General features: G+C 31.9%; 2 protein-coding genes across 3 annotated transcripts in view; one reads left to right on the top strand and one right to left on the bottom strand.

The window, feature by feature from the left end:
* The window catches only part of LOC143919699 (uncharacterized), a 492,686-nt gene that overhangs the window by 225,395 nt on the left and 250,623 nt on the right, over positions 1-16,668 (top strand). The window lies entirely within an intron of this gene.
* Trpm (transient receptor potential cation channel, subfamily M) overlaps positions 1-16,668 on the bottom strand; it is a 154,205-nt gene that overhangs the window by 51,141 nt on the left and 86,396 nt on the right. For both annotated transcript variants that reach the window (XM_077442150.1, XM_077442149.1), the window contains one exon: positions 1,031-1,238. In XM_077442150.1, coding sequence (XP_077298276.1) covers positions 1,031-1,238 — 208 coding nt within the window. The remainder of the gene's footprint in view (positions 1-1,030; positions 1,239-16,668) is intronic.

Genomic DNA, 16,668 nt, shown 5'->3' with positions numbered 1-16,668 from the left:
ACGTCTGGACAGTATTACTACACGGATGTGAGACGTGGACTCTGAAAACCAAGATGATCAGCCGCATTGAAGCTTTTGAGATGTGAGTCTATAGGCGTATGCTGAAGATTCCGTGGACCAAAAAGATATCAAACGAAGCTGTCCTCGGCATGATGGGGAGAGGCAGAGAACTTGTTTCTGTCATCAAGCGGAGAAAGATGGAGTACCTCGGACACATGATACGGGGTCCAAAATACGAATTTCTTCGTTTGATAACCATGGGGAAAATAGAAGGAAAAAAATGGATTGGCAGGAAAAAGTTATCTTGGCTTCGAAACATGCGCATGTGGACCGATATGAGCGCCGAAGAGCTATTCCGAGCCGCTGAAGACCGATGCGGATATATTCAAATAATCGACGAGGTGGTCGCCAACGTCCGGATGCGGACAAGGCATTAACAAGAAGAAGAATATGATAGATGAACATTTGAATCTGTTTAATTCTCATGTTGATGAGCTGGTCAGTATCATGAGATTCAACACAAGTCTATTTGAATGAGATGAATAATTGGTAATTTTTATTGTAAGACTGGTGTGACACTTTAGGGCAACCTGTCAAGTCACATTGGTCATATTATTTTTATTATTATTATAAAATAATAAATAAATATGTAAGTATATGTACATGTTAACCATTATAGAATTATTATTTAAATATGTGTAATAAGAGTTTGGATGTTTCATTATACAAAGGTACATATATATTATATATGCTAGGAAAAGTTTTGAAACTTTTAATATGAGATACGCTTCAATTCAAGACTTAAACTTTATATTTTGATCATTGAGTTCGCGTGTAAAAACTTGAAAGTTCTTTCATCCAGTTTTTAATAGCCAATAGAAGTCTGAATTTTCCGCTCTATTTTATGCAGTTAAATACTAATTGGAAATACCAATAAAACTGAGTCCGCCGGTCAAATATAGTTTGATGGGGATTCCATCAAGGATGCCATCAAGGTCCTTTCTAAGGTGGAGTATTCGAGCGTACGTACCTGTGCCTTGGTTGGATGTGGTCCTCCTTGGAATTCGATGGTGCCATAGGCATCCGTGGGGCCCGGACGCGTGTGGCGGGTCGCCTGCCAAGCCTCGGATTGCGCCCCCAGAGCCTGCGCCCCCGTGGACTGCGCCCCCGTAGACTGCGCCCCCGGCAGCAGAGCCCCCGCCGCGCAATGCTGCACGTACGACAGCCCACACCAACATCTGATAACAATACATAAATAATGTCACCAACTGTTTTCTAACGAATTAAAACTTTTATTACCACTACGAGTCACACCTGAAAGACGCTAAAGAAGATTTACGGGTCGTAGATCATGCGTGTGTACTTTTTCTTTCGACTTTTATGAATACGTCGAGCGAAAATGTACAATAGGAAAGTGTGAGTGCACTCTTCAATAATCCGTGAATTTGGTCAAAGTGAACCTTTCTCAGTATAAGTATACATACATATGTATGAATAGTGAGCTTTCAAAAGAGTTATTTGAAATATTCAATATAAAATAATTTACGCAAGAAGATTTATAAGATATATTTTTTAGATATTTTCATTAATTTGTTTTGTTTTAGCATCTGTATTAATATAGATACTTATTTCCGAATATGCAATTCACGAAATATATATAGCTGTGCTTATATTATATATACATATACATTTCGACACATACACATGTGTCGAAAAATATAAAGCAATTGTTCTTCTATGACCACATATTTCTACAAATATTAATTACTATATAGTAGACATCAACGGAAATAAAGCTGGTTGTTTGCCCTTTGCCGTTTTTGAAATACATACATTAATTTTTACGATATATCTACTTATTGTGCGCTATATACATATATGTATATAAAAAAAAAACAATGTTTGGGCTTAGTTTTCTAGTGGTCAACATATAATCTTGGCTGGTTTCGGAAGGGCTCGGAGCCCTGAATCAAAATGCTCCGATAAAAAATGCCCGGGCAAATGTGTTTGCTTGATAATAATTCATGCTTACGTATAATATTTTATAATAAGTTATCGAGAAATCAAGTTGACGAAATAAGCTCGTCATGGTATTTTATAAAAAACCTTATAAAATCAGTGTATCCGATAATGATTCAAAAGACAGTGATTGATGGAGCGAAAGTTTGGCATTATCCTGAGCATAATATGATGGACCTATATACATATGTATGTACATGGCATGATGGCATAATATAAGATGCCATAATATACCGACATACTATGTACAATATAAATATGTACATATCCATGTTAAATTCAATACTTTTGGATCCTATGGATCAACACAGTGTGTGTAAATTGGGCTTTTGCATGTAGAGCTATCGGTATCACAATAATATCGTTATTCAGATTGAATGAAGAGAATCAAAGGGGCGAAATCCTTTGACGCAAATCAAAATAGAAAATATAAATAAAATAGGACCCGAACAAGAATGCGATTCAATTTGCGATACAATTCTGTTTAAGGACCGAAAAATCAATACGCGATAACTTTTGCGTGATGACTTAATTTTTCAATATACATATTATTCGAATGTATCGTTCAAAAGTTAAATATGTATTATTAGGTATAATATATGTACCTATACAATACGTACTGTGAGATGGGTATTTTAATGGCGTGTATTTAATTAATCAGTAATTTATTCAGCTTTTGATCAACAAAAATAACTAAAGAGTGAGTAAATATTTCGAAATTATCAGTGAGTATTCTAAATGATCAGTACGCTGTGATCAGTCGTCATATACCCAGTTATTAAACTAAATTTTTATTAAAACTTAAACAGATTCGTAAAAGTAGAGCGTCCAGGCAGAAATGCATGTTGCTCCTCAATCATAAAACTTTGAAAATATTTGGAAATGTATCTGTAGAGTATGATCTCGAAGACCATGGCAGGACTAGACAATAGGGAGATAGGCCTATAATTTCCTATATAGGATTTATCACCCCCCTTATGTAAGGGGACAATCCGGGTACACCTCCATAACGCTGGAAAGGAAGAGGATTGAAGAGACAAATTGAAAACATGTAATAAGGGCTGCATCAGGGCATCCTTTTAGTATGAAGTCCGGGATCATGTCAGGACCACAAGAGCGCAAGGGTTTCAATTTGAGACAACCGAATTCAAAGTCCACAGTGTTAATAGAATTAATAGACAAGGACGAGGAGAAGGAAAGGACGTGGTTGTCAGGGAAAAAGTCATGACCAGTCATTAAACTAAATAATCAATTATTAAACCAAAATGATCAGATAATAAGATGAAATGGTAGATGATTATTATAAGATGATCAGTAATATCATTTAAAAATGACCATTTCATTTTGACAGCCAGAAAATCGTCATTGTTGCTATATCTCATTATGGTTCCTAGTTTAAAAAATCTTAAATTAGTAAATACCGACACTAGAAACCTAATCTTAAATGAATAGGGCCAACCTTAGCTTAACCTAACCTAATCTGATCTTAAATGAATAGGGCCAACCCTAATTTAACTAAACCTGACCCTTAAATAAATATTTAGGTGTTCACTGCTAAGATATGTTTTTTTTTATATTGATGAAATAAAAATAAATATTACGATGTGTTTGGATGGATATTACGGTGTGTGGACCATGAGGATAGTGGGAATGGACAGTAGCGGGGCGACGCGCTGTCATCCAACTGTCAAATATTATAATTTCAATGATGGAAAATCCTTTTTAGTATTTAAATAAAACACTGATCAAAATGTATTTATTTACTGATAAAAAATAATTATTTACTGAACAAAAATGAATAATTTACTGATTGTTTATTATATTACACTGATCATTTAGAATAAGTTACTGTTCAAGTTTATAATTAATTACTGATAAATTTTTCATTTTTTTTGCCGAGAACTTTTGGAATTATAGGTATAAAACTAACCGAATAATTTATTGCCTATTTTAATGCATTTTGAAGGAACAAAGAGAATTGAACGCATTCAGTCGACTGTTGATCGGTTTTAAAATAATTGGTTCGAGTTTTTGGATAACATGTACCATTCAATAATATTAATTAGGGACTCACATTAATTAATGATTTGGCAAACTGGAAGACCAAGCAGCCGCCCCCCCCTATATTTGAACGGGACTTTCCACGTTGTTTAATGTATAATTATGAACTTTAATTAAAATACTAATCCTACAAAAATATAATATTGAAATTCTTCAGAACACTGTCAGGTATAAACACGTCGATATTTTCCCAGAAAAAAAATATAAACTCCCAAGTATATTTTCTTTTATTGTTTTTCTTGCTTTGATAGATATTTGTAAAACTCGTTTATCCTTTAAAATTATTTTACTATTAATTTTATTAAAAAAAATGATAAAATTAATATTATATAATTATTTGTTTAGTATATTATACCATCCCGCTAGAAAGTCATTCCTTGCTGGTCAAAAATTTGAAAAGCTGAAATGACGCCCGTGAGACCAAGCATTGCTCGGTAAAGGGCTGATTAGCTAAGTATTAGACCTGTTTACTAAGATAAGTATTTCGTTTATATGTGATGTTTGCTTGAATTTGGTAATATGTATAACTAACTCCCTTAATTAATTTATATTACCCATTTAAATGGATTTTTAAGACAGAAATATAAAAAAAAAATTAGTAAGTTTTCAAAATAAAATTGACCAATATACTTATTCTTACAAGAATAGGATGTCAAGTGACATTTAATGGAAATACAAACATATAAAGTGAATCGGGAAATAGCCAAAAATATATTCAAAAGATTTAATTGAGGTTAATCAAATATTGCATATATGTTTTGTTTTTGTCATGTCTAATTTCTTTAGTTATTATTTTGTTTCTTTTCTGTTATATTTTTGACCATTAGGAATTCCTGTAATGCTACAATGGTCCTAACTTTAAATAAATAAATAAATTATTGGCACGCTACTTTCAGATATTTAAAGTTAATTTTGCAACTTGGAAATATACAGTAATTAGTATAATAAGCTATTATACATACATATGTACATAATTTATAATATAGAAATGTTTCGTGTTCTTCAATTTTTGAAATAAAATAAAATATTTAGATTAAGAGGAGATTACTTGTAAGATTGTTAAATTAAATATATTCTTAATGTACGTCCATGTGTAAATATTAATCATTGCTGAGGATCTTTTGGTTATTATTAACTATGCTAATGTTTAATTAATTTATTAAAATATAAAATGAACTAGAATACAATACTCAATAGTGTGTGCAAATAAAAGCAAATTTCCAATGAAATAAACACGGTGTTGCGGTCAGAGGCGGCAAACTGTTAATGGTGATTAATTCGAGTGGAGATACCTACATATGTACATATAATATTTGGTTCACTTTTAGAAACAAAATACCGCACACTCCACGTGGGTTAATTCGCATTTCAGCAATAATACGTATCAATTGTTAATGAGATCACAGTGCTAATTAATATTGGGGAGTGTCTTGTATTTAATTAATGTGGCTCGTAATGCGATAACCAAAGCGATTGAATTAAGCGCGCGCGCCCCCCCCATTAATTCAATTATCTATGAATTTTGGACAAATTTTGTTTATTTATTTTATTGTGAGACAATAAAATTCAATAAACATTTTTTTTTTAAATTTATAAACATGTTTCGCTAATGAGTATACAAAATCGTGCATGTAATTTCTCTCGACTGTTTCTCAGCGGCGATTAATTTGTCTCCTTACAAATAAGGTAGACACAAAACAATACAATCGGTCAAGTGATCTTAGTTGAAATGGCTAGCGGTTCTTCAAATATTTTAAATATAAATAAATAATGCGCTGGGTAATAACACTGTTCGACACGAAAAATGTTTCAGAGACGAGATATTTCAACTATTCTTGTGAATTAAGAACAAAAATTCTATTGATAACTGGCTTACCCCGATAAAATAAACGAATAGTCGAAATATGATTGTTCTAAGTAGAATTTTATTTAATTCTCATATAAAGATAATTTTATATATTATCACTATTATTTCATTTTAGATTCGTGTAAATACGAGTACGAGCTTTTAGCTCGCAATTTTACCGATTTAAAATTCAGCACACTTCCAATTAACCCTTTTAAACGAAAAAAAAAATACTGTGGCCAGAACATTATCCCAATAAACATGTTTCAATACAAAATACTCAATATAAAAGAGTATTAACAGTGGGAAAAAATCCTAAGTGAAAATACGTACTTTTGACTTTTGATTTGAACTGGACGACTACTTAGAGATATTTGAAAGCTAAAAAGTACTACAAATGAAAGATAAAATACCCGAATATAGATTTCAATATTCATTTTGAACAGGAAATTGACAAATTTTAAGACATCGACCGAACAACACCAAGATATAGAAAAATCGCGCGATTTAAAACACACATACAATCTCCAAATCTCGAGCCACGAACATTTTTTATTACCAGATTCGTGTTCACTGCGCATAGATCTATAAGAAAAGTCTTATCTCGTCTCGGAACCAAAAAAAAGTCGTCATTTGTCAAACAGTGTAATTGAAAGATTTTTTATTTATTTAAGTTTTTATTTTTTGTCAAAAATGTCTCAATCGAAATCGACAAATTTGACTATCGTAGTGTCTTTAATAACGCCAAAAACCATAAGAAAAACGAATGGCCATTTTTTCAATTGAGGATTTAAAATATCATACATATAAATGCGCATAGAGAGACATGTAGCATCTTAATAAAAGTTTTGCTGATCAAATGATTGAATTTACATATAACGAGATGTTTCGTGAAATTCAGAAACGTTTTCTATTTAAAATATTGGATTATGCGATTCGAAAAAGTCCGTCTAGACGTTTTAAACAATTTAAATAAGAAACTACGAAAAATAAACAATAAGAAATTATGGGGGCATATTAGCATCGAGCTTTGATATCGAGCACACAAAAGCGATACTGAAGGATATTTAGGACTCAACAATGAGCCCTGGGGGCCCAACAAATGTTATTTTGTTTTGTTGTGTTGTTTCAAACATCGACTCGTGAAATAAGGGCGCCCTTTTGTACATAAATATATACATACATATGTACTATATCTACGCTTTGTGCATATGTATAGCTATAATATTATTATTTGTAGATTTAAGCTTATACATGAAACAGAATTCGTAATAATGTTGATTTTGAGGTGAGATTTTATTAAATCCCATTTATTTAGAACATACATATGTACATATGTAACTGTGGGAAAAATCAACAAAATTTTTTAATAAAGAGCGAGATTTTTCACAATTTTTGTGTTTGTCCACACGTCGAATTTTGTATATTTAAAAGGACTGGATACCCGAAACGTTAATTTTGTTGCCGTTCCTTTCTTCGGTATACATATATACATATATTGAGTGAATGTATATATTGAGTGAATGCGACAAAATATATCAATATCTATTATATATTGAGTGAATGCGAATGTCAGTTGCGCTTCGACCAGATAATATCTATTTTAAATCGACAAAATCGAGGTTTCGTATTTTCCAGTTTTCTCATCCGAAACTGGACCAATTTTAAAAAAATATTTCATCATCGGTATGAGAAAGATATTTTCTATGTTTGTGTGGTTATATTTTTTTAAAAATCAACCGTTAAATAACACGCTGGACTCTTTTCGTGGGTGTAAAAAAGAGGCGATTTTATAGATGTTTGGCGGCTTCTAACTCATATAAAAAATAACTTATCAAAAAAATAAAAACACAGAAACCACATGCCAATGGTGGATATCCATAGCATATTAAAAATAATTTCTTTAGTGCCATTATTGAGGAAGAGAAAAGTGTAATACGTTTGTATGGACAAGGCGCTGGTGTATAGCCAGCCCTCTTAAGGGCATTTAAATATACGATAAATATATTTTAAATTAAAAAATTATAAATGCTACAACGCGATCGTAACATTATACAATTTTTTCATGATTTGATATAGAAGTGATTTGTAGCAAATTGTAAGCATTTCTACGAAACTGGGAAAACTCCATACATCCAAGGTGAAAAGCGTGTGACGTGACGAGTTCATTGTTAGCCGTCGCGACCCTCGGTTTAATTTAAACTAAACCGTTAAACCTCGAGGTTACATCGACGTGAAACTAATTGCAAAATAGTCTTAAACCCTCGCGAATTTATCCAACGATTCCACTGCTTAGGGATGACACTTAAATCTTCGTAAGTGCGTTATTAAGCCAACGAACGATTCGATTTGAGTTTTGTTTTTATTGAGTTCACTATTTCAAGGATTTTTTTCATTGCTTTGGATTTATCCGCGAAAGGTGGGATAGGAGATAATAACAACTTCTCGGTTATTATATTAAAATATTTACGCCAGGATAATAACTACAATGTAGAAAAAATCTCATCTTGAAAGGAAAATATGGCTTTTTGTGCGTAATAAAAAGGAAAGCAATTAGTTTTATGTGCTTTTCGCGATGATAATGTTGTATTTTGTGTGCTTATATAAAAGGTTGAAAGTTCACAATTGATTTTTGTGAAAATTTTCGTTGATACAACAAAGGGCAAAGCTTAGAGGTGAAAAAAGAAACAAAATGAGAATGAGAATAAACGAGAGTATTCCTCGTCCACAAATTGAAATGTCGGCTGGAAAAGAAAACCGAACTCAGTTAAAGGTAAAGCGATTTGAGACGTAAGAATCGAATCCTAATTGAAAAGCAGGTTTCGTCGTCCAGACGATAATATTCAACCTGAAAGGCTCCAATAGGCTCGCATTTCAACACTTTCGGTTGGGAAAGCTTCTGAATAAAAATAGTTATGTTACTTTTCTATAATATAATATTGCAATTGCCAAAGCAGTGGTCTAACATTTGGATTACTTTCAAAAGGAAATCTTTGACAATACTATTCGTAATATCACGGTGGAAACATGGAAATACTATTTTTATTTAAATTTGAAAGTTTTGATTAAATATAATAGTAGTACATACATGATTATATTATGTATGTACATATATGGAAAATATATATTACATATATTATACATAATATGTACATATGTCTAATGCTAAAAATGATCAAATTCATATTTTTTTCCAAGCAATATTTCAACGTGAATTATGTATTTAATAATAAAAAAAAACCTTTTTTTTAGTTTTGTATATAATATTAAGATATATAAATTATTATTTTGAATAAAAATACCAATAATTTTATTTTACTACCGCTATCTATGTATAAAACTAAAGACTACATAGACGTCACCCAGATTTAAAATTTGCAAACTTGAAACGCGTCTTAAACGATATTTTATCTCTATCATAATGGCGGAAGATCCATTTACTTATATTGATTACCAAAATGAGCAATATGGCGAAGTATGAAAACGATCGGATAACAGCAAAATCTTTTCCTGAATTGTAATCGTAAGTGAAACTTAAAGGAGGTTTGTAAAAATAGATATGGATGTATTACGGAAAATTTTGTAAAGTGGTTTTGAGATATTCGAAATTAAATGCTTTATTATTTAATATTATGCAAATAACGCAAATAAAATACAAAAAAGAGATTGGGTGTAGTTTTAAAATTGTTTGAAAGGAAAAGTTGACTTTTCCTTTCATTATGAATTCCAATAAAAAAGGTACGACGACGACACCTGTTTCAGCCATTTCGGCGCAAAATTTATTCTCAGAGAAACTAGAGCCGACTCTACCACCGCTGATTATTGTCATTAACTGCCAAACTTTCACTTATAATTATCCTTTCTACAGTCTTCAAGAAATCGTCTTTATTTATCGCTCTTTGGCCACTTTGGTTCTGAGGGCGACGTTGAATTTCACGAAACTTACACAAGCAAGTAAGCCGACATTGAAACGCGCTTCGTCAATGATTAAATTCGTTGGAAACGTCTGTAAAAGTCCACCGGAAGAAGACTCGTATTTTTATAATAAAACTTGTTGCCGGCTTCTCTACTTACGGATTTCAATTTGAATATCCGCTTCGGACGAATATTACTTTTCCGGATCGTAATAAAATTTCTAACTCAATAATTTTAAAACGAGTTAAAGCTCTCCCTCGTAAAGTACATATTAACATCGCGTTACATCTTTCAATTTCGTTTTGATCCATAAAAAAAAATGCCCCAAGTGGCTACGAGTCCGTGCAACGTTTTCATCTTACATTTTATCACGTGCTCTTTTTATATCATGTGCACGAAAAATGTATTTTATCTAACCGTATTTTTTCATATTTCATTTTTTCGTTGAATAATACAACGCTCTCGGATACCACCCATCTATACTTGGTATTACAATTTTTTACTTTTCCACGGGAAAATACAATAAAGCGCATGTTCACAATACTTGTCATAGTTCGACTTCAACGCGTTATCTTTTAAAGCAGTGATGTTTTCATCGTGAATTTTCCGACGACATCCTCGTATTTCATCACAAAAATACACGTACGTAAGTGAAACGAACAAGTTTCAAATTCATTATATAACAGTGCTATTCCGTCTGTCAATTTATTCGTTTTTTTTTAAGCAAAAGATAATTCGTTCAGAACCGGAAATCTTCGCTTGTCCCACTCATATTATCGATATATGTAAATTGTTTTATATAGTAACAATTTAGTGATCCTTATAATGTTTTTCATATCATTTCCAATATAAAAACTTTTCCAAAATACTCGATCGATGGATGGTTTTCATCGGGCTTATACACTACTGTTATGTAATATTATAATGGTCGATGATTATGAATGTCGAGCCTGAGAGTGAAGATAATTGGTACGGAATCGGATTGTAACGAAAAATGTACACACATACGTATAATAATACATACATAGAGGTATCAGAGAATACGGAATTTGTACGAAAGTCATTAGGACTGTGTGATAATTGAACGATGATAGTAGGTCGGCAAAAATTTCGTCAAATTCACGTGAAAACATGACGAATTAAGCGAAAAGTGTAGTTTGCGACCGGAGAGGGGGTGCTAAAAGGAAAATCGTGTCACCATAACAGGAAAAATCTCGGAAAGCCGTTTTAGAAGTTAGCACTGGTCGTTGTACTGTGGAAAATTGTTCATTTTTCCGACTTCCTGTGCGGATGTGCACAATCTCCCCAATCGTAGTGCACTATAATTTGCACAGGATATGAAGAATATAACGGTCGTATTGAATGTTTTGTCTGTCTACTTGATTTTATTTTTATATACATAGCAGTAGCCAGCAGTTTGGCTTAATGGTAGCGTATATATTTAGCACCACTGAGAACGATGGTTCGAGTCGTCAAACTGCTGGTTTGATTTGGGGGTTTTGTGACTCCAAATCGATCGTTTCTCAATCAGAGTTTGTCAATTTTATCTGATCATTGTTGAAACGGTTCCTGAAAATTGGTAATAGATCATTTCCTGTTGTCACAAATCTGTGTGTTTAATTTGTAGAAATTATGCACAGTAATCGGAAATCTATAGACATCTCTATAATTTCGTGTTTATTATGTGTATAAAAATTGTAATAATAATTGTGCACAAAATCTAAAAATAATCCATAGATGTCTCTATGATTATTATGATTTATTATTGATTACATATGTCTCTATGAGTATTATTGTATTCTGACCGTTATCGTTTACTCGTCGCATTGGAGCGATCTGTAATGACGAGTGTACATTGATTGTAACAAAATAAATATATTGTCTAATTTCAGATATTGCTTGGGAGGGTGAAAGTTAGAAATAATAAATTTTAAATGAAAGTTTATATACAGTAAATGAAAGTTTATATATACAGTAAACTTTGTCCATAATCTAATGTACAACGCCACAAGACAGGATACCAAATTTGATGGTTCCAATAAATTGACATGGAAGCGATCTCCACTGCTATACATATCAAATGTATCTACATATATGTAGAGAGGATGAATTTATCAATACTCATACATATGTATGTATGTATTTTATATAAATAATTAAAATTCAGTCAACGAGTTAGGCCTCCTCTTTATACAAGAAAATTGCATAACGGTAATATACAGTTTTCATTTAATTCAGTTCTAGAGTACAAAAAGGGTGTTTCATAAAAAGTAAATGACTTTGCAAAAATACGTATGAATAGGTGAATTTGTATCGTACAAATGGCGGTTCTTTTTTGTATTGATTTTTTTTAATATTGCGTAACATGCGATTTTTGTTGTAAAAAAAATAGTGAATTTTGATAGCAGAAAAAAATAATTAAAAATTGATTGTCTGCTTACGTGCCTACGCTTTGTGATTTGATTAAGTCGCTCGTTTCCGTTGAACTGAGAGAAAAGGCGCTTTTGAATTTCCGGTAAAGAATCAAAGAAGAGAACTTGCTTTGTGACAGACACGGGATGGGCAGATTTATTGTCACGACACCATTTGAGTCTTTTTGAAGTGGAGACATTTTCAGCAGACGAAGCTCTCAGCTAATGTGAATGTGTGGAAAAAAGTGTATCATAAATAAAAATTAATAAGGAAAACATTGGATTTTATATGTTACATGTGTGTTCCCGTTACTAATATTAGGCATTACACACATGTAAAGGGTAGAATAGTACCCAATCGTTCCCAAAGGTAAAACAAAAGACTCCACGTCAAAGATTTGCTGTAAGAGTCGTTACGAGGTTGTAGATTTATGAAAGGGGATAAAAATCTCTCTAAAGAGGTCAAGCTTCTTTGGAAACCAATTAACTACTCAAAGGCGAAACGCGTATTATATAAAACTTTTAAATCATGTATCAATGGGTGCTTTCGGATTGATACATTATTTAAAATAAAGTTACAATATGAATAGTAATAATTAATCGGAATCGGAACTGAAACAGAAATCGGGAATCAGTTATGCCAATTAAATTATGCAATAAAATATAATAATAAAATTATAAAACCCGAAGTCAACATCGAAGTCGAAATCGGAATCGGATAATATGATAAGTAAAAAGTAAGCAAAAATGTATGTTTATTTTACAAAATCTAATACCCACAATTATGTATAAACAAACCTCGGTAATTGACCTCGCAACCTTGAATATTATAAATGATTGAATATTAAAGTTATTTAGAGTACTATCTGTTCGTTCAGTCGTGCGGGGGTAGGTTCAATCCCACGATCTGGAATTATTTTTATTTTTCAAATAGCGTAAAAATATAAATGAATTTTAATTAAATATATATTTAATTTTTAATATGACAACAAAAAAAAAATGGTTCAAAACCTAGCTAAATAAAATTGTTATAATTACGTATTTTTATATGGCGAGAACGAAAAATTTCAATTAATGTTTAAAAAAAGGACTATTTGAAAATTGTACGATGGTATTGTATCATTGGATAGCTCGCCAAACTCAGATATACCTATAAGAGGATATTTGTGTTCGATTGCGGGTTCACCGGTTCGATCCCGCGGCAAGTCTCGACGAATGAATTTGTACAAAGTTTAGGCTTTATATATCGATTCATTCATTATGTTCGGCTAGCGTTAGGACACACACACAGATTAGCGTCTTTATATATATTATGGTTTAGAATATGGACACACATACACGAGATTTGCATTAACCATTTCTCGATTGAAACATTGAAATTTGTAAATGATTAAGGAAATTGCGAAAACGACCATTAAAATGATTAAAACCGTACATGCAAATATGTATGCGAGAGTAAAGCGGAATGTTGTTTTAGGATCAGAAAACACCACAAACTACGGTTGTAACTAACTATCAAAGAGTGGTTTCAACGACATTAAATCGGCGGGCGTAAGAATTCAGCGATAAATTCAAATGTTAATAACATTCACTATGAGTGAACTAAAAATATACATATTATGAGAGATAATGAGAACCTATAATGCAAATTTTATAAAATACTAGCTGAACCCGGCATGCGTTGCCATAATGCCAGAATAAGGCATGCAATTCCCGTTCCCGTTTCAAGTGATGGTTGGAGCTCAACTAACGTCTCTTCAAAGCCGAAAGTCTCTTCAAACCAACATTTTGTGGTTACCAACAATCACATTACCTTGACTACATATTTTCGCGTCGTTAAAATCGTAATAATGAATATTATTATTAAAAGGTATTTTCCCGTTTTTTCACAGTAATCTACCCGGTAATGCATACAACAAATCCTGAAACTTCCATCGTAATCGGTTGAGTGGTTTAGGAGCCTATACAAGAAACACAGACAAATTTATATACATATATAGATAATGTGAAAAAGAAAAAGTTATAGGCGTTTAAACAATTACAATCTGACATAGCGAGAGGGTAGCAGAAACACAAATAAATACGCAAACTAACCATTAGACGTCAAGAAGATCTGAATTGTAGCATTTTTTAAACGTGTCTATTACGATTATTTTTCACCATCGTACTTGCGGATTTGATTTACACATATATTCATTAAAAAAAGGGGCACAAGGGGAATGTTTGAAAATGCTCGGAAGAGTGTAGATATAAAACTCAAATTTTGTCAGACGAAAAAGCGAAAGAAACTTGATATGAGGCATGTAAAAAGCAGATTAATTGCAATTATCATGACACATTTTCATGTGAGAATTATAAAGGTCTTAAAGGTCCTGGCATGCAACGTTCAGACAACAATTGTAACTAAAGCCTAATCACCGACGCTTAATTCTCGCCCATGTATGCACATTGTACATACATACCTATTATATGTACATATCGTGTGTTTAATGAAGGGTTTAGTTGCACACGAAGCACTCTAAATCCTTCACTGTAAACTATTGATTCCCAACTTTTGTTTAATAATAGCTATGTGATCCACAGCGAAGAAACACATTTTCCAGAATATAAATATTACTTCCTATTTAGATGTATATAGTATATGTAGATTCAAAATCTAAAGCTTCAATCCAACTTCTGTCATTCCCAACATCAAATCTGTTTCTCTTGTTTATCTTCTCCGACAGTTGATTGGAAGCATTAATATTGCAAAAACTACCCTTTTTCATACGAAACGAATTATTATCTGCGAAAGCTTTCGATTATACGATAAGAGTGTTCATATTGGAGAAGCAATTCTTATAAATTACCAGAAGTTTTTTTGTTATTTTGCAGAATTCCATTCTGGCTACAATTGAAAGCTATAAATCCCGTAATCTAGATCGTTTTCGGACCAGGATTAAAAGCATGTATATCGTAAATTTTACATTGAAATTTTCATCACGTACTCGTAAAATATATGTATGTATATATGTACGCAACGAATACATTTTCACTACATTTGAAATTTAATCCTCGCATTAGGGATTTTCCAACAAATTTCTCCATTTCTGTTTTAACGAATAAATTAATTTCGTGAAATTTTTTCATTAAATTAAAGCTAAACACATACATTGGTAGGTAAAAGTAATTTGGAGGAAAATTTAGTATTCGGTAATTCAATTGTCAATAGCAATTTACATAGTATCAAAATATGTGAGCTAAAAGCTGAGGTATAATTTGATTATGTATCACTTTTTACTTCAGTTGCCACAGCGCAGACATTTTCTTGAAATGTACTGTTGACCATCATTTACACGACTGATCCACATAAATAATGGTTTTATTTGGAGCATTTTATGTATAAATAAATATAACTTTATATTAAAAATAATTCTGCTTATCGTCAAGAGGTGCCGGGTTCGATACCATGAGCTAACCTCGATTGAAAATAATTTTTCTGAGTATATCTGTAGTGCTGCTGTATATTTGTGACTCCAGGTCGATCGTTTCCTATCAGAGTTTGCCAATTTTCTCTGATTTCATTGTTGAAACGGTTCCCGGTAAAATTGGCTTAATATCCTTCCTACCTACTATGTCACCACTATTTGAGATTGATTAATGTACAATGAAATTTATGTACAATTCATAGATGTCTCGTTAATTTGCGAGTTTTTCAGTGTCTCGTAATTCAGCGACTTGTATAATAAAAAAAATGCTGCAATGTTTGTAATTGGCCAGGAAGGCGCATTGGGGTTACCTGTAAGGCCTTCCTGGTATAGTATATGTAAAAAATAAATATAAAAAGCCAATTTATTACGATTGAGAATTCAAACAGATGAGAGGGTAAAATCAAACAGACAAAACTAATTTATAATACACCCATATATAACAATACTACTAACAATAACAATAATACTAACTTGAAAAAACTGCATGCCATAAATAATATTCCGTTAGTTAGTCAGATATTACTAACAAACTGACCAGTAGATTCTATGACAGAATCACTAATAACCATACTAACACACTTGTGAAGAATCTCGGTGATTACAACAAAATGTCTATACCCTTCAGGTATAAACACAGATTACCTAAACACAATCTGCTTTAGGTCATCGACTTTAGAGAGTCTTTAATTAATATTATGTATTAGATGTATTATGAGCATTTATAAGAATTGTAAATAGGTTTTTGAGCTCTTTTTTCTATTACGCTGTACATATTAACATTATAATAATATAATACTATGATTACTAACAAAATTAAATTAAAACTGTAAAATAGAAAATGATCAGCAGATCAGTAGCTATTAAAATTTATATATAAGATGTATTTTTAACATAATTTAGTAATAATAAAAAGCATTTAAAAATCAAAAAAAAAAAACAGAAAAAA

The sequence above is a fragment of the Arctopsyche grandis genome, chromosome 12 (assembly GCF_051622035.1).
Source record: "Arctopsyche grandis isolate Sample6627 chromosome 12, ASM5162203v2, whole genome shotgun sequence".
Lineage (NCBI taxonomy): Eukaryota > Metazoa > Arthropoda > Insecta > Trichoptera > Hydropsychidae > Arctopsyche > Arctopsyche grandis.
Note: the sequence above shows the minus strand (reverse complement) of the source record. Positions and strands in the feature narration are given on the sequence as shown.